At 42.0% G+C, this 27,571-nt stretch overlaps 1 protein-coding gene across 5 annotated transcripts in view; it reads left to right on the top strand.

The window, feature by feature from the left end:
- LOC119647624 (adenylate cyclase type 2) overlaps positions 1 to 27,571 on the top strand; it is a 240,162-nt gene that overhangs the window by 198,433 nt on the left and 14,158 nt on the right. For 4 of the 5 annotated variants that reach the window (XM_038048671.1, XM_038048673.1, XM_038048670.1 and 1 more), the window contains 4 exons: positions 1,881 to 2,043; positions 2,227 to 2,439; positions 9,415 to 9,519; positions 9,742 to 9,759. In XM_038048671.1, the coding sequence (XP_037904599.1) occupies positions 1,881 to 2,043; positions 2,227 to 2,439; positions 9,415 to 9,519; positions 9,742 to 9,759 (499 nt within the window). The remainder of the gene's footprint in view (positions 1 to 1,880; positions 2,044 to 2,226; positions 2,440 to 9,414; positions 9,520 to 9,741; positions 9,760 to 27,571) is intronic. The other variant, XM_038048674.1, reaches the window with a different exon arrangement.

The raw sequence follows: 27,571 nt of genomic DNA, 5'->3' as shown, positions 1-27,571 counted from the left end.
CCCTCGAAGACGCCTCCCTCGGAGTTTTTCCACGATCGGTACAACCCCATATCGATCACGGATATCCTCATTTCGGATATGATTAAGACGTTGGCCGTGGTGTTTATGCGGCATAATTCTGAAATTGCAGTTCAACTTTGAGACGCTTCCCGTATTAACTGCTAGCTACTACTGATAGGTTACTACCAATTGATAATAGCGTCAAGGTAAAGCCGTGGACAAGAAGAAGGCACGTGAACTGCTGCAGTATTATAAAAGGTTCCTTTCATACTTTAGCAGAATATCTCCTGGCTGTGGTCATAACTAAGGTTGCACTTCCGAATACATCCTTTTCTTCTCCGCCTTGATGTTGGCCTTCTTGTGAGAGCGAGCAGTTTCTTTGAAATATTTCTCCCTGAATTGATCCTCCCTAACTAGGCCTAATCTCCACCAGAAACCCCGGTAGTAGACTTTGGTGCAGAGAACTTCAAAGCATTTACCACCATTGATGGTGTGTGCTGGGCTGTGGGCTTCAGCAGGGTTATTAGAATGTTCTTACCTTGTCTATACATAATGTGCGATTACTTTGGATATTGTCAAAGCTGCTGATGTCGCCACGATCTTGTCTTCATTCTCAAGGAGCTTCGCCTTCTTTCCCAGTGCCTTCCTCTACCTTCGGTGAGGAGTCCTTCCATTGGTTACGAAGTCCGGTCCACATGGATTCGCTTTCGTATGGCCTAGTTGTGTCACCAGATTTTCTTTCTTCCACTTTTGTAGGTAGAGCTGGAGGATATAGTTCTGACAGGCAAAGTTTAGTCTATAATCCCCTCTCCTTTCATAATAACAATAATCGTTGGCGCAACAATCCATATTGGATCAGGGCCTTGAAGTGTGTTAGAGCACTTCATCTAAGACCTTAATGGTACACTACAGTATACTTTAGGAGACAATGTGGTCAGAATTGTGCTCGCCCGAGATTATTACCCTGATTTGTCTCAGGTACTCAGGTATTCACAGCTGAGTCGACTGGTATCCGACATCCAGTCACGATAACAAATCCCTCTGCCGTACGACAGCCCACTTGAGCTATCCGGACAGTTTAATGGCTGGAAATTACTTCTGTCATGTCTTCCTGATCCATTTTCTGGAGAATTCGTCTAGCTACACCGCAGGCACTAAAAGCTTGAATATCATTGAAGTAGAGGGTTTACCTACCAGATTTCTCTGTGGAGGAGGATGGGTCCTCTGAAATCTGCGTTTTGGTGCGATTCTAATTCTGTGATTTCTTACCATTTGTTGAGGAAATTCCCCTAGCTTCCATATTTATGATTTGGGCTTTCTTAGCGGAGTGGTGTCCGCGGGGAGCAGTTATTAGTTTCTTGTAAAAAATGTTTCACAGAGCCGGCTCAATCGAAACGTATTTGACCGAAAGACTATGCGTAAAACCATTCATGGTTTTCAATATTAAGCCCATTGGAATGCACAAGTTTCCTTCTTCGACAGTTCAGAAGTTGCAAATTTGATTATTTCTAGGGAAAAATCGACTTTTAATTCTCCGCGTCGGAACAAAATGTTCGTTTAAGCGATAAACACTAATTGTTTCGTAACCATTCACTTCACACCACCGAATTTAGAGAAACGTTCAATTCCTGGTTTTGTCGAAAATGGATTTTCCGTTTGCCACAATGCCACACCGAAAACCGCACGAGCATTCAAACCGGAAGCCATGAAAAGAAACCGCAACTCCTTGCAATCGAATATGCTCCTATTTTCCTCGCTTCAGTCCAACCACATTTCAATTACATTTTGATAGTCCCTCAATCTGCAAACATCGAGTCTAACCCAAATCCGAACCATAACCTAATATCAATGATTTACTAACTTTTCGTTCCATGTTACAGTTTGCCTCTGGCGCTACGTGGTCTGTTTCTTCTCTGGCTAATAGCCGCCGTCCTGCACACTTTGGACCGACAGGGAGAATTTGTCGCCCGAACTGACTTCCTGTGGAAGGCCAAATTAAAAGTCGAACAAGAAGAAGTGGAAACCATGCGAGGCATCAATAAGGTAGGTCAATCAGCATTAAGCGGAAGAAAATCATTTTCCTTATCCTTAATCCCAACATACACACATGAATGCTAAGCTCCGGCTTCTATTCAGTTTAATTTCCGATTTAATTACGCATCCGTCTTGCCCTTGTTCCCGAAATGTATTATTAGGATTGCGTCACTTGTCCCTTCTTCGTTACAGATTCTACTGGAGAATATCCTTCCGGCTCACGTCGCAGCACATTTCTTGCTTCAGGACAGATCAGCTGATTTGTACCACGAGAGCTACTCGTGTGTGGCAGTAATGTTTGCATCGATACCGAATTATAAGGAATTTTACGACGAAACGGATGTGAATAAACAAGGATTAGAGTGTTTGCGTTTGCTAAATGAAATCATTTGTGATTTTGATAAGGTACGTATAGCGTGAATGGGGATAGAATCTACGTATTTGAATTCGGAATTTAAATTGAAAATCTCTAACTTGTTCAGCACGGAGGAAATATAAGTTCAAGGATCTCTATAATAATAAAGGCCTTTCAAAAAAGGCGTCTAGATGCTATTTTAAAAGAAACCATGTGAAAATTTAGATTCTTTCAGGTTTGACTATTTTTATTAAAAAAAAAAACATAAAAGTTGTCTAGTGGAATTAGATCGTATTATTTAGGGAGCCAGCTTATGTCAACATTACGTGAAATTTATCGACCGGGAAATTTAGATCGCAATAATGCAATGTTTGTTGTGTGTTTTTTGACTCTATCCTGTTGAAAATAAAGATCGTCTATGTCTATTCCTTCAAGTCCAGGCTGTTGATAATGATCTGTTGGTCCATCGCCGCGGTCCGCATCGCATTTGTATGCTGCTACCATCGCCAGTTTACGACTCCCTTGATAGGCGAAATTTTCTAGTAGACATGGGCATTGAGGCCTCAATCCACCGCATCCAAAAATTTTATTCCGCAAGAAACTTCTAGCCTACGCTACTTACAGCTGCAGGCCTCGCTTCCGTGGGATCCTTTCCAGGCGTTTCATTCTAGTGGGGCCTTTCTGTGCCAATTTCGGTTGCCGGTTGATATGCAGTATAGGTCCCTCATAGACTCCGCAACCTATTTTAGGTCATCAGTGCACAACGAACAACACAGTTTCTGTTATTTTTGGAAGCGTTTCCGATCGACCTTTCTGGGCACTATCGAATGCAATGTCTCTCAGCCAGTTAAGCATGATGTTTATCATCTCTTCAATACCACTGGCTTCCCAATCTTTTGAAAGGTGCCATCTTTCACGTCCACTGTTGCGCGGAGAGTGTTTCAGCAACTCTTTAAGCAGTGTACATGTTGACTTTCAAACAGTTGTTGGCCATATCCACTTCATCTGGTTCCCGAGCCTAATGGCGAATGACGACCTTATGGGGATTACAGATGCTTGAATGCTCAAACGTTTCGGGACTGGTATTCCATCCCTCTCTACGAAAACTTTACGCATTACTTAGGAAACTGTCGTGTTTTCTCGACCTTTGATCCCGTCAAGGCATATCGCCAAATTTCTTGTAGCTCCCGAAGATACTGCAAAGACAGCAATTCGCAAACTTTCCGGCTCCTCGAGTTTGCACGGATGGCCTTTGGCTTGTACAATGTGGCGCAAACACTACAGGGATTCGTCTACTATACATTACAAAACTTGAACTTCTGGTTCGTCCTTTCGCCCTTTTGTCTGTGTCTAAAACCAAGGAATGGCGGGAGGTTCTGTGGTTTTCAAAAAGCGCCCAGTCATTTACAATCATCAAGCAACAGCTGGTATACGGTGCACTTTTGGTGAAGAAGGTGAATAGAAATTGGCAGCTGTTGAGTTTCTTCTTCAAGCAATTGAATCCCGTTCAACGAATCGTGAAGTATTAATCGAGTATCTGAACACCAAATACGTTCGTTCTTCCCTTGAAGGCACTTCATTCTCATACGATTACTTAACGCTAAAAACCCGATAAAGCGTCTGCTCGTCAACTTCAGCACCTAACCTCCACAAGCTACTTTACTTCTCATATTCAATATGTGTTCAACAATTTAGTCGCCGACGCTTTGTCCTTTATCTTAGAAAGCAACATCCCAGCTATAGTTGATTTTCCGGTAATACCAACAACCCAGGAGGATGAAGCAGTTTTTCAGAGCCTGTATTTGGACTCCAAATACACTTTCATGGAGTTTACTATCTTCGGCTCACCTTCCTCTATCGGTTGCGAGATCTTCCAAAGGGGCCTAGGTCATCTATTTTTGGCCGCTTTCCATAAGAAAGTATTTAGCTCAGTGAATGATCTTGCGCCCACTGACTTTCGAACAAAGAAAAGGCTAGATGCTAACAAGTATTTCTGGTCGTCTATGAACAAGGACTCAACTCTTGGGCCTGAGGGCGTATTGCATGCCAGAAGTGTAAGTTCGTTAGGTATGGTAAGAAGGAAGTAGGTGCATTTCTTCGGTCAATAAAGCGCTTCCACAGCATACATTTCGACATTGTAGGCCCTTTGCAAGACTCACATTGTTATAAGTGCTGCTTCATGATCATTGATGGGCTTACGCAATGGCCTGTGGCAATATCTCTGAAGATCATTAGAGCACAACCATGTATTGAGGCCATCTCTCGGGGCCGGATTCCGTGTTCTGCTGTCTCGTTATTGTCGCAGACCAGGGAATGTTGTTCACGTCTGTCCTCTTGTCAGAGCTCAGAAAGCTGCTCGGTTTCAAACGTCATCGGGCAGTTCTATACCATTCAGCCCAATGGGATGGTAGAAGGTTGGTATTCGTCCAAGTAACAAGTCTTGCGTTTCTTGTTGCTTGGTCCCTATACAGCGTCCGCGAAGAATTTACTGCCAGCCCTGCTGATCTGGTGCACGGGAGAACCTACGACTACTCGGCGATTTGATAATCGACAAGAGAGGCGGTCTTGGAAAGACTGGATTGCTACGTGAGGCTGTTGTCAAATAAAGCAGCTTCTGCTATCCCAAAAAAAGCAGTTTATTCTAATAGAAATAAAATTCTTGTGAGACATGATTGCCATTTACACCCTTAGTGCGGTAGAGTGCGTCAACCACATCTACGCATCGTCGTTCGCCTCCTCCCGAGATTCCCGCACATCTTCTTTACTGTTCGGCGCCAAGTATCCTTGAGGCGACCCACTCGTCGGCCATCACACGCAATGCAATTGCCGAGAGATAGGTCCAAGGTCCATGACCCAACGGGAGAGCAAACAGATGTCATCAGCGTAGTTGTGGTGTTTGAGGAAAGATGTCATCGTCCATTGAATTGCTCCACGTCCTCCAGACAAGGCAGCATGAAGAACGTAATCGATATAAAAAGAATAATATCGGTGACAGGATGCAACCCTAGCGGACACCGATTTGGAATTCGAAATCCTCTCAGATTTTGCCTCCTGCAGCACGTAACATTTTGCGCCATCATATGTCGCTCTGATAATAGCTATTAGTTTCTCGTGAATAAAGCCTCCTCATGCGGTCGAAAGCTTTCTCGAAATTAGCGAGGAACAGCTGAAGTGGAGATTCAGACTTGCGCACTGTTCCAATATGATACGTTGGGTGTTCATGTGGTCAATGCAGGAGGACCTCGGGCATAAACCAGCCTGTTCTGTGTCGATGAAGCTTTCGAGGTGTTCTTTAAAGCGTTCCAGGATTGTTGTAGCCATTATATTTGCGACGGCAGGGAGCATAAAAATGCCCTTCTAATTGGTATTTCTTCGGTTGTGTGTGTCATTTTACCGGTTTATTTTATAATGAAAAAAAAGGCAAATTTTGTTTTTAAATGCCGAATAGTGAGTTTTCTATTCCTCATATACCGGTATTTCGAGGACCAGTTGTCCTTTTCCTCAGTGAGTTTTTGTCCGACAAAAACTTTGTTCTCTCTAATTTTTTGTTGAGGATGGTGGGAGTCGTGAGTACACACACACTTGATGACGGACCCGACCACTTGGGAAGCAACTTACTTCCTCTTGTAGTCAACGGATTCCTCTTTTTAGACTTAAACACCCAATTTTTTTCAAAAAATTGACTGACAGCTCCGTCCATCATGGTGCTGCCTCACCTCTGCACTGGAAGCAACGTGATCGAAGGTAGCGAAAGGTGGTAATCGCTCCATTTATATATAATCGCAAGCATGAAATGAGTGCGAATTATATTGAAGTGAAATCCGTCGTAAGTTTAGTCCTAAAGCCGGCCGAAGTGTATTTTTTTTATGATGCTGGTAGTCGTGAGACCGCGCCCACTTGATGACGGACCGAATCGGATCTTTCCCATTGCCATATTTAAAACGGGTCCCCGGTTTACTCCGTTTGAGTGCATTGATCACCAGAATGATTCCTCTTCTGTTTGGAGAAACAGTCCGGATCCGCATGCCACGCTGACTAGCCATATCATCCAAAAGATTAGGAACCTCACGCATGTGATACGGTTAAGAACTATGGTGAAACGTTCTTACCATCTCTGCAATAGCTCGTCATCATCGTCATCAAAAGATTTGCAACCACATGCAAGCTTTTTCGTAATGCGGTATACACTTCATTCCGCTTCCCTGACCATCGCAATAGCAACTTCTCACTTGTCACACCGCACACTACACTCAATTTCTCGGGATTTCGCTCGGTGTTGAAGTTCGACCGCCTCCCGCCCACCATCGCTCGTAGCGGTCAATACAGCCCTCAACCCGATCAGTTCATTGATCCGCTTCCGCGGGACGTAGCGGACAGCTTGCGTAGAACCCGATAAAAGAGTATTTTTGATGTTAGTCCAACGATCGTCGATAGGTTCAGGCGCGCTACCTGGTATATCTGATCAGCAAAATAGCTCTCCCACTGCCGAGCAACAGCTGGATCATACAAGCGGTCGGTATTAAGCTTGGCGGATCGCAGTTCGCCAAGCCTGTGAGAAGTGACGGGCGCAACACACAAGCAGACGGCCGATATCTGCGCCTCACTTATGGCGTATATGCAGAAGACAACTCCTAAATCTACTGCTGAAGTGAAGTGGTCGATCTGATTCTTCGTGCAGTGTCGACCTTGAAACCCAACTGGCCTTATAACGACGGGGCGGTGGAAGTTGCAGAAAACCAGCAAGCTCCCACTATTATCGTTACGGTCGCCCAGACCGTGCTTCGTCATCACATGTTTGAAAAGGTACTGTTAGAGCCCCCCCCCACTTTCTCTTTCTTCATTCCCCGCGGAACTGCCGAAAAGCACTGCTTGGCGGAGTGGACTGCACTTTAAGCGATCTACCGGGATTATTCCCACAATAAAACATAATGCGTCGCCTGATAATGTTTTGGAGACGTTGCACACCCTTAACATCACTTAGCAGTAAGTCATATTTACCCTCTTTCGATTAATTTCACACGCTAGTGCTTCCTCCCAAACTGGTGCCGCGTATAATAATGTGGAGCGAATCACTCTGTATCTTGGGCCTCTAATGTTAGACGTCATCCGTGTTAATGATATACTGGCATTTGACGCTTTCTCATAGGCATAGTCGAGGTGTCCATTGAAATTAATTTTAGCGTGAATCGTTATCCCCAGGTATTTGATAATCGGTTTCGAAGTGATGATGTGACGAATATTAACCGTATTCCTCTTCTTACGGTTGGTAATCAAGACAGCCTCCGGTTTTTGTTCCCCAAGGTCAAGCTGAATCACCTCCAGCCAGTCTATTATGGCGCTAATGATTTCGTTAGCGTACAGGTTGTTTCAGGTTGTTTTGCGACGACAGCCACAGCTAGATCATCTGCGAAATCCATTATCGTGGCCTCCTTTGGCGGGGGAGACAAGGACCCCATTGTATATGACGTTCCACTGGAGAGGACTCAACAATGAGCCCCGGGGTACTCTTGCTGTGACGGTATAATACTTGGATCCCTCATCTGTATCGTACCAAAGTGTCCTCTCCGAGAGGTAACTGTCGAAAAGCTTAGTCAAATAACTAGGGACACCCGTTTTAGCCAGTGAGTTACCGCAGGTATGGTGTGGACGTCCAATGCTTCCCTGTGGCATTTGTGCCGTCCGTCTATCTGCCTGCCTGTCCGTCACACGCATTTCTTCTCGGAGGCGGTAGCAGCAATTCATACCAAATTCAGTGGAACGTTTGGAACTGTACGCATACAGCGAGTTACATAATTCTATATTAACTTTAAGGGGGGTCCCCTATATGCAAAAGGGGGGCGGTTCCCTACATACAAAAGGGGGGGTATACACTTTTTTTCATCAAATATGGTCATGTGGGGTATCAAATGGAAGGTCTCGGTAAGTACTTTTCGAAGCCGGCATTTGACATTTGTTGGAACGGGGGGGGGGGGGGAGTGCGGGGGTCAAAATTGACTATTTCTTTAACGGACCCATTCTCAGAAACTACCCAACCGAAAAATCTGAAAAAAAATCAAGAAGCTGCCACTATATAATGCCTAGGCTCCGAAATATCCTCCAAATCGATATCTGTTCAAATATAGTTAATAACAGTATGTTACTGTAATTTTTAGTAATTGGCTGCAAAATCCCCACGAAATTTTGTGGCAATATAGTTTATAACATGGAATATGATCCTTCCTTAGTGACAATCGCACTATTTCTAACATAATTATAAAAGGTCGACTTTGTCGCTTCTCTGCAAATTCAAGATTTTAAATGACATTATCACGCGAAAGTGGATATTCTCACGTAACATGCATATATTACGTGTTAGGCACTAATGGAGCAAATGCACACGCAAATATGTTTATAAAATAAACGCACAGAACCTTTCATATCTGAAGCGTCCAGCTTCCGGTTTCTCGACTGGTTTTTAAATAAAAGTTTAAACGCAGGTTGGAAATGTTCGTACCCAATCAATTTACTCATATGTATGTGATTCTGTTACTATGAGATCTTAGGAGGAAAGTATAAGAAATTCGAGATTTCTGATACACGTTTTCATAAGGCGAATTATGTTATTGCACTGCTTCACAAATTTCGATTCCAAATTTTCTGCCATCGAGACTTTTGAAAATCCCTATCAATAGCAGTGGCAATAGGTGCATTTTGCGACGTATTTACGATTTAAACTCGGGCTATAATATACAGATATCTTTTTGCATTAGGAATGCATCTAAACACCTACATAGCCCTTATTCGTAATTTTCCAAACACATAGAAACTTCTAAAATTCGAAATCACCTTACCCAGTATTTGCCATGCTTCACCGAATATTATAGAAATAATTCAAAGAGAAATACCATCGTAAACTTTGTATGCACTTAATCTTATCCATTTCGTCCTTTGCAAAGAGTAACACTATATTAAGGTCTTATTTCTGCAGTTTAGTTCCGAACAAGTATTTCATATGATACTGAACAACCTTAAACATCCTCTTGCAGCTCCTGCTGAAGCCGAAGTTCAGTGGAATCGAGAAGATTAAAACAATCGGCAGCACGTACATGATTGCATCTGGATTGCGTCCTGGCAAGGAGGATGGAGCTAATGTAAGTTTCCAAGTTTAATTAACGAGCGTAGTTTTTCGATTGCTTTTAATGGAAAATATCTGACTAACTTCACTTAATTATTTTTGAGCGAAAAAAAAAAGTTTGAATTTTTTGCTGATTCGAAAACTTTTAATTGTGCACTTTAATTAGACTAATCATTGGTTTCTTTACATTCTGCATCAATATCAATTCTAACCTCAATACCTATACGTCTATATGCAGCACATTAAGAGCGAAGCGGTGAGTAGTATTAACATTTTCATACGTTTTTGAAATATGCATGCCCAAGTAATCCATAATAATCACATGATTGGCTCTAATGGAAAATTGATTAAATTTTTGTGCATTGTTGATGAACCCAATAATGAACTTTACCATACTCTGATCTTCAGGGACAATACCATATTCATTATCTTCTTCATCAAATTGTTGGAAAATCCGGCGAATGAATACTCCCTGGTTAATTGGAGCACACATATCGAATGACAGTTACTCTTCAATTACCATAACGTATTGAAATACGAAGATCTAATTATGTATCTGTGGCACCTCTTCTTCATCCCCACTCACCTCATTCAACATTAATTCTCGCCTTTGTAAATTGAAACCTGCGAGTTGGTATAATCCCCGACCCATGTTCCAGCACCATCAGTTCTCCGCCATCAAACTTACTTCACACTAAGTAAAAGAAATTAAATTCGAAACTATTCCAACTTTTGCACATCATTATTTCCCAGTCGTCCACAGACCCAAGGACTCCTAGCGTTCCAAGTCTTTAAGTAGAATAAATGTCCTTAACTTTTATTATTTATTTCGAAAGTTCTTGAAGCTGTGGCTAGGAGTGGAACGTTATTTCCGCCCGGAAAGGTCACTGAATCGAAGAGTCCTTATTGTATGCCAACAATATAAGAATAGAAGTGAAATGTCTTTTATTTTAACTTTAACTTGGTTCCAAATTTATTTCTTCCGTAACTGCGGAAGACGTGAACGATTTCCAGAAAATTATTCGAGAATAAATTCAGATACTCGTATTTCATTCGGATATTGTCAGCGCAGCGAAAGTTACTCTTCCCTCCATTTCATGTTTTTGGAAGCTAGCGATATTCGATACGCTAATTTTGAAAAAAAGGATCGAAAATCTGAAGGACATATATGGCACTTTGGAGAGGGGTCTTCCTAGGAAGCTTCTCTAAGAATTATTCTGCTTTTTCATTGAATATGGTCATGCGGGGTATTAAATGAAAGGTGCCTATTAGTACTTTCCGAATCGTTAGTTTTGGAATAAATCGTAAAGTGGGCAAGCAAGCAGTCAAAATGTACACTTTCAAAGTGAGATAGGATTCTTTTTCGGAAAATACCCAACGGAAAAATCCTACAAAAATCGGGAAGGTGCGCTTATATGAAATCTAGGCCTCAAAATATGCCCCATTTTGATATCTGCTCTTTGGTTACTAATAGTATAGGGTGCGTACGGTATTTGAGGACATCTTCAGAGTAAAGTTAATTAGTTTACTTTGCACAAAATTTGATGAAATTTCATGAATTTTTTACATAACATTAACGTACTATATATCTATAAAATCATTCAATAAAATTTACATTAGCTGCAATAATCTCCTCGATCTGGGTCCGGAAACGATTGTATGCCTAAATCAAATGCCCCTTATTCATTTTGTCCATAACGTTATTACATATAACCTTACAGTCTTCAGAGAAGAAATGGTGTTATGAGGATGCTTATTGGTTTCACGCTCAACTACGCCACATATGTAGTAATCCAGGGGATTAAGGTCTGGGGAGTTAGGCAACGATAAGTTCCATGTTATGTGGTGATGGAAACTTTCGGCCCTCCAATCTTGTGTCGCCTCACACGCTTTGTGGGAAGGAGTGGGAATATGGGCTGCCACTGCATACACTATCAATCCAAGGTTTTATTACTGTCTCTAGAACCTAGATATATGCAGTAGAATTCTCTCGAAGTCCTTGATTAAAGAAGTGTGTTAGCGTGACATGTCCTTTGTTGCTCACAACACTCAAAACCATAACAGTAGCTGAAAACTTCATGTGTATGACAACAGGAACTTCTATAGGATTGTAACATAGCCATCTGTCATTCCTGCCGTTGGCCTTTTGATTCTGATCAACATTTTTTTTTGTCAGGAAAAACCATAATATCTCAGGCGCTTCAAAATGTTTAATTTTATTTAGAAAACGTTTCGATGGGATAACTTCCTGTTCTTGTGTTTGCTCCGACATAAGCTGCGCATAACGCAAGATTTATACCGGAGATCTTCGTGAACAACTTGACGGATAAGACCGTCAGAAATACTAAGCTCCCCCGCAAGGGTCTCACTGATTTTGAAGAGTCCTCGTCATTGATCGCTGGCACTTGTTAAACAAATTTTGCAGATCGGACAATGTCCGAACGTTCCTCGTGCTTTTAGCGTTAGCGATAGCAACAGATTCTACATCGCCACCTGACGCTTCTAAGTCAAGGCGAACCTTATGAACGAATGAACGGCGCGGGCGCGCAAAATTAGAGATTTCTAAATCGGTGCCATTTTCACATATAGCGACGATAACTGCATGTCTCTTAATTTCTTGAGTTAAGCTGTAGTCCCCTATTTCTTATTTGAAAAAGAGCAAAAAGAAAAATGGTTTCAGCAAGTTATAGCCACATACAGTGGTAAAACAACGGTGAAAAAAAGGAAAATGAAAAAGTATGAGAAAAATAGGTTGAGTATGCCCAAATTTTTGGTAACATACTAAACAAACATAACTGAATACATGGACACAAGAAAAAAGAAATAAATAACAAAAAAACATAAGAGAATTGTTAGTACGCTATGTTGTTAATAAGGTTTTCCAATCGATGGGTGATAGCGGTGCAACACCACAAAGTTGCGCGAGACGATTGATGCAGTTTATGTGAAGTGACTTCGTAAAATAACAAAAGGTGAAAGATGTCGTGTAAATCCCGTGATACGTAATTTGAAAAGCATCAGTTGATTATTTTTATCAGGAAAAAGGTTTATCAGGATACAAAATCGTAGAATTATTGCATATGAGACCATGCACTGCTTATCGAATACTCCGGGCTTATAAAAATGAGGTTAGGATTGACATGAAACCGCATTCTAGTTGAACTGAAAACCTGTCGTAGCAAGACAAGCGAGTTATCCTTCGAAAAGTCCAGTGTAACCCTAAAGTAATTGCTGAACATTAGTCGAAAGTTCACCGAAACGTATTGTAAACAAATTTCGGGTCAAACAATTAGAAACCTGTTGGAAAGTAACTCGTTCCAGCTTAACCAGGATAACGATCCGAAACATAAAGCGTATGCAACCCGGACATGGCTCCTTTACAACTGTCCTAAAGTATTAGCCACGCTTTCCCAATCACCGGGGCTCAATCCCATTGAAAACCTTTGGGACCAATTGTATCGCATTATTCGTCACCGCCCACCCGTCACAAATAAAGCTGAAATGAGAACGCGACTCCTCGAAAAATTGAATAATCTTGCCGCATTTTACTTTCGAACCCTGGTGGAATCGATGCCATGTTGGTTGTTAGCCGTAATTAAAGCCAACGGTTAACACATGAAGTATTAAAAATCTTTTTGTTTTTGAATGCGATTGATCTCACTTATTTTAGTGTTGGTATTCTTTTTTGACTGTGAACTTGAATTTTCTTTCATTTTCCCACGGCTGTGCTAATTTGATACACTTTTCTCCGTTTTTAAGGTTTTGTGTAAAACACAACCTTATTAAAATCGGTTTACACCAAACTTAAGGAGTCCCCGTACATACAAAAGGGGGATGTATTTTTTTTTTTCATCAGTGATAGTCATGTGGGGTATCGAATGAAAGGTCTCGATTAGTAATCTTCGAAGCTGGTCTTAGTTTTGATATTTGTTGGAAAGGTGGGGACTGTGGGGGGTCTAGAGTGGTCATTTCTTTAAAGGACCCATTCCGAGAAACTATCCAACCGAAAAATCTAAAGAAAATCTAGGGGCGGCCACTATATGGTGCCTTCCATGCAGATATAATTTCCAATAAAGTTAAAAATAATATTATAATATATAAGCATGATCCTACTGGATTATTACTAACAAAGTTATAATAGATCAAATTTGTCGCTTCTTCGCAAACTCAATACTGAATGTAGATGTTCTCACATAATATATTCATATATTATGCCTTACGTACTAGTGGGAAAAATTCACACTCAAATGTCTTTATCAAAGAAATATACAAAACCTTTCATACCTGAAGCGTTCAGCTTTCTGTTTCCCGACTTGTTTTTTGTACTTGTGTATTGAATAATGTTTCTTTTGTATGTTACAACCCATTCTGGCATAACAAAGAAATTGTTTTCCTACATTTCCCCTAGTGTTCATTTTATTAGGCGTTGTTGACAAACTTTTTGAGGCCTCAAATACCGTACGCACCTTGTATATTACCAAATTTTAAAATGACTGAAAAAACCCTTAGATTCCTCCTAGTAGTACTAAATTTTACACCGGCAGGGTCGTATCGCGTGACGCATATCAAGCTTCATGAAAATCCGACTATTAATGTCAAAGTTAATACAGTTCAAGCTTATAAATTTCGTGCGAGTTTACCGCATCCTAAGCCATAAAAATAAGAAGCTCACGTCATAATTAACGAGAATAATTTATATTCGTGTGAAATATTAAAATTCCATTCATGAGGAATCTACTTCTCCCCAGCCCTTTATAAGGCTTCGTGTAAAACAAAACTTTCTTAAAATCGGTTTACTGTCTGTTTGCCCGTCTGTTTGTCTGTATGTTGTTTTGTATTTTTAGAAGTGGAAAGCGTCGAAAGCCACAGTGTGGGACTTTAATCCAATAAAACTACCTCTCCTACCCCACTATGCCCTATGGAATTATCTAGAGACATTACATAGTCGGGCGGGATAAAACCCTATCGGTTTACTCCTACGGTCAGAATTGTTCGCTCCCTGCTGCGTTTTTGTAAGCGCTCTAATCTTCGGAGCTCCTCCTGAATACAGGTTATAGTGTCACTAATTGCATTCTACACTTCTTGGGATTCGAGCATTTGCGGAATGATCGTTTCCACTTCCGGCCACAGCGTCTTGTCAAGAGAAGTTTTTTCCTCTCATTTGCAAATCTCGGACATACAATATTCGTTTATACGCCAGGACAGAAGGGAGAATCGTCATGTCCAAAACCATATCTAGTTAGAAATTGGGTCAAGTGATAGTGGACATCTCCATGGCTGCGCATGATCCGACGCTGGATATTTGGAATCAGGCTGTGTGTCCTCCTCCCTTTATGAGAATTATCCCAACGTTCTTTCTACACCCTGATTGTGTGCGCTCTTTCTTCTCGTCGTCGATCCTTGGCATTATGGTGACTATGTGCTTTCCAATTGTGTAGTGTTCGGATCCTTTCAGCCAAAACGTCAATGGGCACCACTCGCGTTACTACGAAAGCTACTTCGTCTGACGAAATGGGCAAAGGTTAGGCACTTGAAGCACCTCTTTAAAGAAATTTGCTGCTTCAGACGGCTTTCCCGGCCGCTAATAACTTCTACGCTGCCTCCACTGATAATCGCAACTCGGGAAGCTCCTCCAACTTGAACTATTCCTTCAAGGCAGTGCAAATTTTTCCTTTGGATGTCATTTCATTTAGACCTCATGTTTTTGAGCCTGTAATGTGACATTGTCCCCAAGTGAGTTCTTAACTTGGTTTCGAAAGCCATCAGTTTTCCCCAAGCTAGTTTTTTTCAGCTCAAACATGAGGTCATCCTTCTGGGTCCTTCATCTTTGCTGGAGATCACAATTGCTTCTGGACAAATTCGCACTCTTGCTTTCTTCTTCACCTTTTTGTTGACTGCTTTGGTCCATCCATCGTTTTCGCTCCTTTTGAATTTTGCAGATCTGGAGCTCGCACTGGGTGGACCTGTCTGTCTGTATGTCGCATCTTGTGTCCGAACAGCTCGAGCTTGTTCGAGCACTGGGCTGTCATACGGAAGGTCGCGGTTTAAATCGCAGGGATTACAGTGGGATTTGTTTCGTGACTGTACGTCGAAAACCAGTTGACTTACCTGCGAATGAGTACCGAAGTCACATCAAGGTAACAATCACTGGGTACTGTATTCCTGAAGCATATCGTTACGGTCTTGAATGAACACACTTCAAACCGAAGCCACCCCCACCCTGATCCCGGAGACAATTATTATTAAATTTATACTCATGGGATTTCCTCATTTTTTGTTCCAATCGATGTGGACATCATCATAGAAATTTCGTCATTTCGATTCGTTATAAGAGGCATCCCAAAGCATATTCTGTATAAACGTAGCTATATAGTCAAAGGGCTCTCCGATAGTTCTAAGCACCCTCTAATTTTGATCACTTTTCTCACAAAGAATGAGGACTGCAACAGACTTATAGTCTATTGAAACCCGTGAAACTTTCCCCCAAAACACATAAAAAATATGCGAAAACTTTTGACCATAATAAACTTTATTGCTCAAGTGGATGGAAGGGAAACTCATTGAAATTAGTTTTGCCTTGATTGTACATGTTTCCATCTTTTATAAAGGGATAAGGGTATGAAACTCTGGATAAATATCATGATAAAGGAATAAAATTCCCTGTGGTGCACTATATAAGTGAGACAGACGGCGCTTGACACGTATTAAACATAAAGTTACTTTAATTATAACCATTTTTCGTAATGGCTTTTCCTATCAGTGTTAAGATCCAGGACAAGCGCGTCAGCTCCCCGCTAGACTTCATAATGAAAACTTAGTTAAAATTAAAGCAATTTAACTCAGCAGGCCATTCGATGGTCCCACGTTTGCCACCTACAAAATGTCCCTTAACTTAGTTGTCTTCGCTTCTTCGTAGCAAGAGATACCTCTTTGGCCAGCACCCTTCCATTTTCGCAACAACGAGGATAAAACCTGATTACATATCAGATATAAAGTCCCATCTAACCGAAGGAATGTCAAGTGGCGTACTAATTTGATTTACTTTGCGCTCACCTTGTAGTGAAGAAATGTACGTGTATACCCACGCTCGTATGACATATCCTTCTGTAGAACTAGGCCGGCCCAGTTGAAGAAAACGGACATCCCAAGATTGCCAGCGGTAATATATCCCAAGGTACTATCGAGACGGACATATAGGAGGAAACTTAAATTGGGTAAATCCTGTCGGGAGAAAAGTCATATAGGGAGCGCCAGTATGTTTTGTGGTTGTTTGCCGAAGAATTTTCATTCCTGTAGATCTTCAGTCAAAGGATCCGCAATGTTGTGGTGATTAGATAGTGTCAACATGAAAGACGAAATGGAAATAAATAGCTCGAGCAGACTAATTGGATGGGATAATTGAATTGGACAGTCGTGTTATGAATTTTATTTGCGATCTCTGCGGGGCCGGAAAACACGTCAGAGCGGAACATTTGAAATTGAGTTGTAGATGAGATTCTAAATTGGATTTGAATGTTGTTGGCAGTTGCTACTTTTTCTGTTCTACGAGAGGAGGAATCAAATTAAAAGAAAATACATTACAAGGAAACGATAGTTGGAACTTTCCTGTATATTTGCGTTTGCTTCGGAGTAGGACTCTCAATTGGTCAGCAAAGAACATATCGGAAACTAAGAGCGAAATATGGGTCAGAGTTATTCAAACTTTCCGTTTACATTATCAAATTGTGTTTTCCCAACCAATCTATTGAATGTTTACAACACGCATGAATTGGCTGGCAATGAATTTAAATTCCGCTTCTATAGCAGATTTGTCTAAAAGTCGTATCCTTTTATGTACCAATACAGAGTAACTAGTGATCACGCTTTTCATGAACTCCTCAACCTTATATGTGATGTTTTGGGTGCATTTGTTTCGGAGAGGTACTTATTTCAGCTGGTGGATCCTTTTATTGAAAAGTACCAGCTTCCTTTCTGCCAGCATGAAATTGATATCGTTGTAGGCTGATTAGAGCTAGACTCTGATAGATTGACAACAAAGGGTCATTAGGTTTGTCTAAGAATACCTCTTGAATTAGTTGTTTTAGGATTATCTTGTGTCTAAAGAACATGAAGGGAATCCAAAAAAATTTCTGAACGCGAAAGTAATTTCCTTGTTTTGGGATAAATCTGTGGGTGTCGTGAGGGTTTTAAACATTTTCCATTTTCATTTTATTTATTTCCAATTAGAGAAGAGAAGGTTTTGTTTTACTTACTTACATCTACCTTATTACTACTTCTATTTACTTACATAAATGCTTAATTCTACTATATACAATAGCACTTAATATTCATATAGTGCTTAGCCTCTTTGCGCCCCTACCAGGCAAGGTGTGTCGAAGAGGGACCGGATTATTGATTTTAGGTTAGGGTTCAGTATCTGGCACGACCTAAGGAAAGTCGCTAGTGGGATTGTTTTGCCCTGCTCATGCAGTCTTCTAATTTTTGGGTTTGGATGGTTTTCAAGTTTATTGAAAAACCGCACCGTAATGTTGAGAATATATTCTCTAATGGGGTCTATATTTGCTCGCCGGTATACTATGGCGTTCCTGCCGCACTTCTTAGTCTTCCAATTGTAAGACAATCCAGTGCAATGTCTTAATTCACGGCGTTCTAAAGACATGCATTTATCCATGGCTTTCGAAGAGCAAGTGATCCACGAAGGGGCTCCGTAGCATATGATGGGCCTGATGACAGTTTTATATAGGATCAGCTTAGTTTTGGTGCTTAGACCCAGAAAGTAGATCTTGCGCAATGCATCATTTGCTTTGCTAATGGCGAGTTTAACATGGTCGTTAAATTTTAGGAATTCGTTGAAATTGATTCCTAGATATTTGATCGATTTCGACCCTCTTACTATTGTACTCTCGATTTCTAGTTTCAGGCGTTTAGCCTTCCTGTGGATAGATCTAGATCCCAAGTATCTAGATTTCCTCCTGAAGATGCAGACTTGTGTCTTGGTTGAGTTGATTTTAATACCCCAGCTCTGGTAGTAGTAGCAGAGGTCAACCAAGTAATCCTCTATATCGCTAACTGCCTTGTTTGGGCGAAAATTAGAGGAGTAGACGAGTGTGTCGTCGGCATACTGCATAAGTGCTGTACCGACCTTAGGGGAGGGGACATCAGCAGTGAAAATGTTGTATAAAGTAGGACCAGAAATGGATCCCTGCGGCACCCCAGAAGTAACCGGCAAGAGATCGGAAATCTCATTTCCGACACTGACGTAAAACTGTCTATCTTCGAAGAAACTGATGGCAAGTCTGATCGTCGGGATTAGGAATTCGTATTTGATCAGTTTATAGATTAGCCCGTTTATCCAGACGGAATCAAAGGCCTTTTCTAAATCCAGAGCGCAAGCTACCGTGGGTTTGTTATTGACGTTAAGTCTGCCGGTCACAGTATCGTGGAGGTAGCTCAGGGCGTGCTGTGTTCCGTGTTTAGCATGGAAAACGAACTGATGGTCTGGATTAATGTTGTTAAAATTGCAATGTTGGACCAGCCCTACGGTCCATGCTTTCTCAAAAAACTTCCCCAGGTTAGATAGAAGTGAAACGGGCCTGAAGTTACCAGGATCACAGGAGACACCTCCTTTCCGAATGGCTATAATTTTGGCTATTTTCCAGGTGGATGGGAAGTAGCCATTATTAATGAAGTTATTAAAAACCGCAAGCAGGAACTTAATGGAGGCTACTGGAAGATTTTTTAAGACGAAATTCGTAATTCCATCTGGGCCGTTAAGGTTATAATAGCAGTGAGTTGTGATAAACTCAAAAATTTGTTCGAATCAGCAGGCTTGTTGGAAGGGTTCTGGGCAGAAAAAGACGTGACGTTGAGCTGCCGCTCGAAGTATTCCCCAAGTGTTTTTGCTTTTTCAGTATCACTGCAGACTCGCATTTTGTTTTGGGTTAGAACAAAGTTGCGGGCTTTGTATTTCCCTGTTAGCCTGTTGATATTTTGGAACATATTAGCTCCAGGCTTAATGTCTGCAAGTTTGGGGGTCAATTCCTTGCTACGGAAAGTCGCTACCATACCACGGATTAGCGTACTGAGACAGTTAATCCGGGAGAGTAATGCTTTATATTCCGCATTTATTTTGTTCCCGTGCTCGTGAAATTTGCGCTTGAGATTACGCCTCCAAACCTGCCTAACTTTCAAGTGGAGCATTATCTCATGTGGAAGAGAATTGAATTCAAACTCATCGACTTTTATCAGCTTAGAGTTCCTGCGTGTAGCAGTGTCAATAGCGTCAGACGCCAAGTTAATAGCCTCGTCGATTTCTTTGTCCGACAAATTGCGATTATTTGAGAGCTTTTTCAAGTTGAGTTTTGGTGCTAACTCAGCCCTGAATTTATCCCAGTCAGTGTGGGCGAAAGACCTAATTGTGGTCATTACTCTCTTTTTCAGAGAAAGAGGTGAAGATAGTTTGAGATTGACCGCGAAATGGTCGGACATGCCTGGTAAGGTATCACATGACATTACCTGAAAGCTTTGCTTCATTTCCATAGACAGAAGGAAGTAGTCTAATATAGATTGACTACTGGACCTTGACGGAGAATTCAGCAAGACCGTCACGAGATTGGCAGGCGAGAAAGGGTCGTGGATCCATTTGAGCAGGGTTTTTCCATTACAGTTAATGGCGGTGTCGCCCCAGTGAGTGTGCCTGGAGTTGAAGTCGCCTCCAAAGACAAGGTGATTAGATTTCAACTGGAGATCGCTCAAGACTTTTAAGTCATGGCCCAGTTCCTTATTTCTAGATTGGCACCTAATATAAACGGAGAAAAAGAGAATCCGGTTAATTGCCAGCCGTTTTAATGAAAGCCGCCGCAGCGGAACAGGTTAGCAGGATGTCTATGGTGACTTCTTCGAATTCATAATCTTTTTTGATTAATAGGGCAGAGCCGGTGTTGTCATCGTCCCGGATAATGCTATATCCGGTGAAGTTCACGTTATGCCTGTTTTTAAGATGGGTTTCCGAAACGCAATAAATGTCTGCTTTCAGAGAGTCGATCAACACCTGGGCAGTGGCACGTTTGGCGTGAGATACAAGGGACGCGGAGTTAAAAGTAACGATACTTAACTCCATAAATTAAGAATAGGTTTAATGACAGCGGATTGCCGTTGTTCATTCGTGCTGGCTGAGGTGAGGGCTCCAACCAATTCACGGAATGCAGCCGGCTGGTTTGGGAGAGACTTTGTTGGAGGTAGAGATGCAGGGGCAATGATTGTTTCATGGCTTGGCCGTAAGATATGCCTGGTTTGGCCAAACTTTGCGACAGTTGTGCTACTGCCTGTTTGGTCTGCTGTGCTTCTTTAGATTTGCGGACTTTGGCAGCTTCTTTTCGGGCCAGCATATCTTGTGCGACTTTGCCGCAGTTGCAGCATTACGGCACCTCCGTTGATGGGCGTGGGCAGTCGCCACGCGGATGTTTTATGGTGCACTTAACGCACCGATGTACAATTGTACAATTTTGTCCTGACTTGTCAGGAAGTTGGCTACAGACCGGATTTTAAGCGGCGGATACTCAGTTTTGAGCTCCGCCTAAATTTCTACAGCATCGGTTTCCCGATGTAATCCTCGAATAATGAGGGACTGCGTTCTCAGGGATTGAGGGGTGCTTGTTGTGGCGTTTAAGCCTTGCTCTTTGATGAGAGCGAAGATTTTGCCGTCCTCGATGGATTCGGCGAAAATGAGGGTCTTTACCGCCCTCGTGTTCTTGAACGTTGCCTTTATCCCTTTTGCCTTAAGGGACCTTCGCAGAACAGGAACATTTAATGAATATCCGGTAATTACCGGTATCTTTTGCTTCTTTGGTTTCTGAGCGGGGGTTGGGGTAATATTTGCCTGGGGAGTGCTTTCACTAATTTTAACACTTTTGGCACTAACCTTACTCCTTTTTGACTTACGTCTTCTGACGAAGTTGAATGGGTCTTCGTCCTCCGATGTTGCGGCAGTGATGTTGCTGGTTACGATCTTGTTTACTCCAACGTTGTTGGCTTCAATGTTGCCGGCTACGATGTTGCTGGCTTCAAAGTTGGTCGGCTCTACCAAGACAGCCCCGGGGAAAGCAGACGCACATCCCACGATATCGTCCACTTCAATGGGCTGTCCGGTTTGCAGGTTTTCCTTCTCCTGCCGTTTTTCACGTTCTGCTTTGAGCTCTGCCCGGAGCTCCGCGATCTCCTCCTTCAGCATTTTAATTATATCGAGCAGATTTGCTCGATTCTCGTCTCCGGGGCTCGGGCCCCCCTCTTCGTCAGAGGGGCCCCCGGTCTTCGCCCTCTTGGCGGACATCCTGTCCCCAAGCCCGTCCTGCGTGGATGTCAGGAATTCGGTCCACTAGAAGAAAACAGAAAAAAACAAACGCATGTAAATTATACTTTAGTATACGGTGTCTCAATAATATTGAGATCCACTGTATATTGTTAACAGAACGATACTTTCTTTGTTTAATTGCTCTACAGAGCACTCCGCTTAACACTTCCGTCACTTTTGTCACTTTTTAATTTTCCGTGCCTTGAACACTTGGATTGCTCCGCAACACGTCCGTTCACTACGAGATCTCGAAGCGAACTGGTTTTAAACATTATTTTAGAAAAGTGTTATCTGTGCGATGTGGTCTGCTTGGTGAATGTGCGTAGAATTCTCTTGTTAGGTATAATGATTTTTTAAAAACAATTTTTTCAAAATGCTTCCGGCCGCAGTGAATAAGAAACAATCGACAAAACCTCTCAACCCATAGCGACGTAAAACAATTTTTAGGTAGTAATAAAGTGCTCCATTATTTTGTTTACCAAAAAAGAAATATGGGCCTCATAAAATACTCAGGGATATATTTACTTTCCTAACATTCCTGCGGCTTCATTCAGAGTAGAAACAGCTCATCAGGTTCTGCCTCACCTCTATCCTGGGAGCGGCGTCAGCGAAGTTGTTGCAAGGTGTTATCTGTCCCTTTATATTCATTCATAAAAACTGCTTAGTAGGCCTAAGCTAGGAGAAGCAGAGAGAAAATTACCAATCCTTCAGCGAAACGACATTACTAACCTTGGAAATGAAAACGAGTCAAAAATTGTGAACCCATATCTGTAAATTTTCGAAAGTTAGCATTCAATGGACATAAATTGCTTGTTTTATGATACGATTGGATCCGTCTAGAATATGTTATTGCTACCTGGGATACATCCCATTATATATCCAGTATAAACTGAATAATATAGATACTATTCATTCCATGGGGACCCATAGTGTGTCAAACAACCTACGCGCCACCGTAGGCGTCCGCTGAAATTCATCTTAATTCATCTTAACTTATTCCTTCTCCACTGTTTGGCGCCAAGGGTCGTTGGGCTTCCATTCATCAGCCACCTTGGCACAGTGGGTTCCACTGCATGACATAGCCAGAAATATAATTATCGTCCTTCCTTAATGGGTGACCAATCCGTTGGCATTTCCACCGTCTGATCACATCGTCCACAGGTAATTCACCTGTGCGCCGACCAAGCCTAATCCGCTACAGGGCATCACTTTGTGTGTCCTTTTCCCAGATAGCAACACAGAAAGAACACCATCAAAAAAAGTGTGAACTTTATCTGGGTGTTGAGATTATATATATATTTTCAAATTTTAGAGGAGGCAGTAAAGGCTAATTTGGCGCTATTAATGTATTGGGCTACATCAAGTTCAGCGCCAATATCGGCAGAAACTACAATGATCGACGACTCAATGCTCTGTCCATTAATGCAAATAGAATAGAGAGATAGAGATCATGGCATTCTATGATCGGTCAGACTGAGAACCTTAGTTTCTCCAGAATGCTCCCCCTGTGTAGAGTATACCAATCAATAAGGAGTAGATGAAGTGAAGATCTAAACTCTGTGCGCTGTTGCAAGTTGTTGCATGTGCATCAGTGTTATTTTAGTCACTATTTTAAGATGGTGGGAACCATGCAGATACCCCTCCAATTGTCGCAATTAAGACGGATGCCTTTTTCCCGAATCATTCCCTTCTTCCACTCTCCGGAGAAGGTCTCTAATTCCTACGACTGTAGGCGCAGCGATGGATACCTCTGCGAGGAGACCTTGAAGGCTTTACTCCCTTTGGAGGGGTTGATGGCCGAGATGATTTCTCTTTTCCTTGGAGGAACAGTCCGTGTTCGCATGTTATGTTAACTAACCATTTCATCCACAAAGGGAAGCTTCACCGGATGTCATACGGTTATGAACCGTAGGAAAGTGTTCCTTTCACCCCTTCAGTTGTTCATCATCATAGATGAGGAGTCGACCTTTATCGTCCTTTATAAGACCATCGAAAAGTTTGCGATCACATGCAAGCTTTTTCGTGATATGGTATACACTTCTAAAATTATTGCGTGCTGCGGCATGTTCCATTTCCTTGATCAGCACAATAACGAATTCTCTTTTGTCCAGGCGCACACTACGAGCAACTTCCCAAGATTTCGCATGACGTCGGATGTTCACGTTCATCAATCCGCAGTTGGCCAGATCTTATGGCAACTTTTCTGGATGTGTCCTATTGTACTTAATTCTCCCCTCTATTGGAACATTCTAGTGTATTTTATGTACCGCAGGAAAAAATCTCCATAGGCTGGGCATTCACCTACAAAAAGGTCCGTGGATCCCATTTCCTATTACAGCGAGGACACGTATTACCTTGAAGAATCTCTATTGTGAACATATCCTCAGCTGGTGAATTATGGCGGTATGTTTTTTTTTTGCTTCTGACAGAAAAAGGTTGGTGTGTCATTATGGGACGCTTCCTTCCAGTTGACACTCCAATTGCTCGTTCCAGATTGGACATGAGGGAAGTTGAGATTTCGTTTCTTTCTACACCACAATAACCCGGTACCCAGAGTAGTTTCACCACACTGAATCTAGAAATGGAGTTGATATCTGCAAAAAAATTATGAATGATTCTTGGAATGATCAGAGGGCTGCTCGATGCTTTCAATGCGGCTTGACTATCATTACAGATTGCGATACCTGCCCTTCAACCGTTCGTCAATCAACCAGGTTGCCGCCTTTAGTATTAGTTCAGCCCGAAAGATCCAATGGAAATGTTTACTTCTTGTTTTCATTCGAAAGATAAACTCCTGCTCGAGAACCCTGGTCTGTCTCTGAGTCATCGACGTAGAAGACCTCCCCATTCCCATCGTGCATTATTTTGGTTTGTTCCCGTTTTCTCTAAGTTTGAAGATAACTTCAAGCTGATATATGAGGAACCGAGTATCAGAGTATACTGCGAAAACTGGATTCAGTTCCTCCAATAACTTTTCCAACGTCCTGTGGCCTTCACGTCCTTTTTTCCTATAGATCTAATCGACCTACTCTATAGGGTTCTTTTTGCTGTAAATAAATAAATCCAAGGGCAATTCATTTAAAGCTGCACAGGAATGGCAACGGTAATGTCCATTCACGCAGTTCTTTGCAGTGCGGTTATTTTGTTTTACCTTTATCCACTACAGTACGGAGCAACATATATACGCAATGCCAACTGAGGACAAGACCTCATGTCGAGTCAGACTTGCACAGCCCATGAGTTGCGAGAGCTCGTCTCATCCTTATCCTTTCTCTCTCATTCGTTTCTAGAATAACTCCCAGATATTTCACTTCTTCAGAGAGTTGGAAGACAAAGAGGAAGCTGAATCTTCCTTTTTGTAAATAATACCATTGTGGTTTTATTTAAATTTACTGAAAGTTCACGCCCGAGATACCAACTTTCAATTAAATCAACGGCGCATTACAGGTTTTCCCACGTCGTCCCGAAAAACCGACCAGCAACTAGCATAGCCACGTGATCCGCACAAGATTGCAACACTTTCTCGTCGGTTTGCAGAAACTGTCAGTTTTCTCCCTCCCACATCTGTCATCTGTTCTCGCGAATGATATACTTCCAAGAGAGTCTGTACAGACTCAACTTTGGTGTTCGTGAAAATTCTATCCGGGTTTCTGCGAGAGTCCAACTACCTTGAACGTTTTATAAGCCTATTATATTCACAATATATGTTCGGGAAACCAAACCAGTTTTCATTTTAATTGCTTTTATAAGCACGATTCACAAGTCGTCTAGTTCTGGTTGGTGAGTCTTTGCAGTTTCCGATTCCACTAGGGAACATTTTACCGATTTGGCCTCGGGTAATACGACAAGTCTCTTCAAAGCACTTTGTACTTCTTCTTGTCCCCACGAAGGTAGGGTTGCGCCCTATGTCCGTCATCATGAGATCAGCTGAAGTGATAAAATCAAGTAGGTTTCTCCTCTAGGGTTGGATACTGTGACATGCTGCAGGCTAATTTAACTAACTTTCATGCATGTTCACATAGATTTAGTCTAATCTGAAAATTACCTCTAAGTAAAGAGTCTGTAGCGTTTATTGTGGATGTCACCGAGGTTGCCATTTTGCCCCCATCTTCGGCTGAAAGCTTTCGTTTCTTCTGTCTAGATATTGACACTGTCGTCGTTTGGCAGCTAGGTTCACGGTGTTCGGGCTACATTGATCCGTTTTCACAAATCTGTATTAGGCCAGTTTGCGTCTCCATTACTAACCTCCGTTTTGCTGGTACAGGCGAAGAGAAGCTTCTGACAGGCAGCATTTAGCCTAAAGTCCCGTTTCGTTTGTAGTTGAAGTTTCCTTTTGCCGAGCTTTCCTATCAGGTTTCCTCAGCATACTCAGGTTTGCAGCTTCTCACATTGAGAGAGTTGCTGAACTCTTCTTTCTGGCTAACCGTGCCGTTGACACTGGGTATAGGCTTTCCATTGAAGTGGAGAACATGTCTTCTACAGATTGCTCCATGAACATGAACCTAGTTGGGCCTCCAAATTGCGTGTCGCAACATCCAAGCAAAGGCCAACGAGCATTAGATGGAGGTTTCTTTCAAAGCCGATGTCAGTCACTTTCCTGTTACGCACTTCCAAAAGGCAACTCCTCAATTGACTGCTGATCGCACAGTGGTCAGCCTGATTGCTCGCACAGTGCCGAGTTCCGAGTTAGGGGTTGTCAGAGCCCACCTTCTCTATCTTAATGTCACTTTTAGGAACTCTCTCCTGAACTGCCTGTAATTGCTTGTGGAAAACATCTTTTTCTGCTATATCGGAAATCTCCATTGGTGCATGGTACTATACAATTGTGATGCTCTTCAACCTGGACCGGAATCTTGCAGCCAGAAGCCTGCCAGAAATCAGCCCCAAGGCCAAGAGATCGCGCCTTGCGGTAGCAGTCAGAAACAAACCGACAAAGGATTTACGTCTGCTAGCACTCGACATTCCAGGATTCAAAAGCACATTGCCATTAGTGTGGCAAGAAGAAGAAGAGTACTCTCCGGACGCCCACTATGGTACTTGGCTTAGGCCCAGAATGCCCAGTTTAGATGAAATTTTCACTCGAGTTGGAAAAGCAAGCATTCTGAGCTTGGGCACATTCGAGAAACCAATAATTGTAAGCTTCCGATGGCCAAAGGTCGTGGCGCGAAGTCTGTGACTATCTGAAGTGTTATTTATGTTTCAGTAGTGTTAAAGTTTCAAAGTTTGTAGTTGTCTTGGCCACAAGTTTATATCCCTTTTACTCGCTTGTTATGGCAAGCAGGGAAGACTTTGTATTTATTAGCCCCAACGTACAGGGCCCGCTGTGTCTTATTAGGGGAGATGGCAAACATATGATACCTTCCTAGTTCTTTCCTATAAAAGGAAAACCATTAAATAATTTTGGCGGTAATAAATTTTCAGTTAAATGCTTGCTGCATGTTGATATTGAGCGTTGATTTTGTCTGGCATGATTCTCCCTTTCTTACAGAAAGGTTTCCTCTTCCCCTGCCTCCCCCGATCTTTTCTGTTACTTTTATACTTTTAGTGCTGCTATAAAAGTAGAGTACAGTAGATAGTGGAACACAAAAAAAGCTAATATTGTTTTAAGTAAGATAATGAACTGGACAGGACTTAAGCTTTTTAATGCACTGCTAAGTATCTATCTAACAAAGGCAAAAATTACGACGGCAATACGCCAAAGCTTCGAATATGGTTTCAT

Source organism: Hermetia illucens, chromosome 2 (genome assembly GCF_905115235.1).
Source record: "Hermetia illucens chromosome 2, iHerIll2.2.curated.20191125, whole genome shotgun sequence".
Classification (NCBI taxonomy): domain Eukaryota; kingdom Metazoa; phylum Arthropoda; class Insecta; order Diptera; family Stratiomyidae; genus Hermetia; species Hermetia illucens.
The sequence above is the reverse complement of the archived record's forward strand: the minus strand, read 5'-3'. Positions and strand labels throughout refer to the sequence as shown.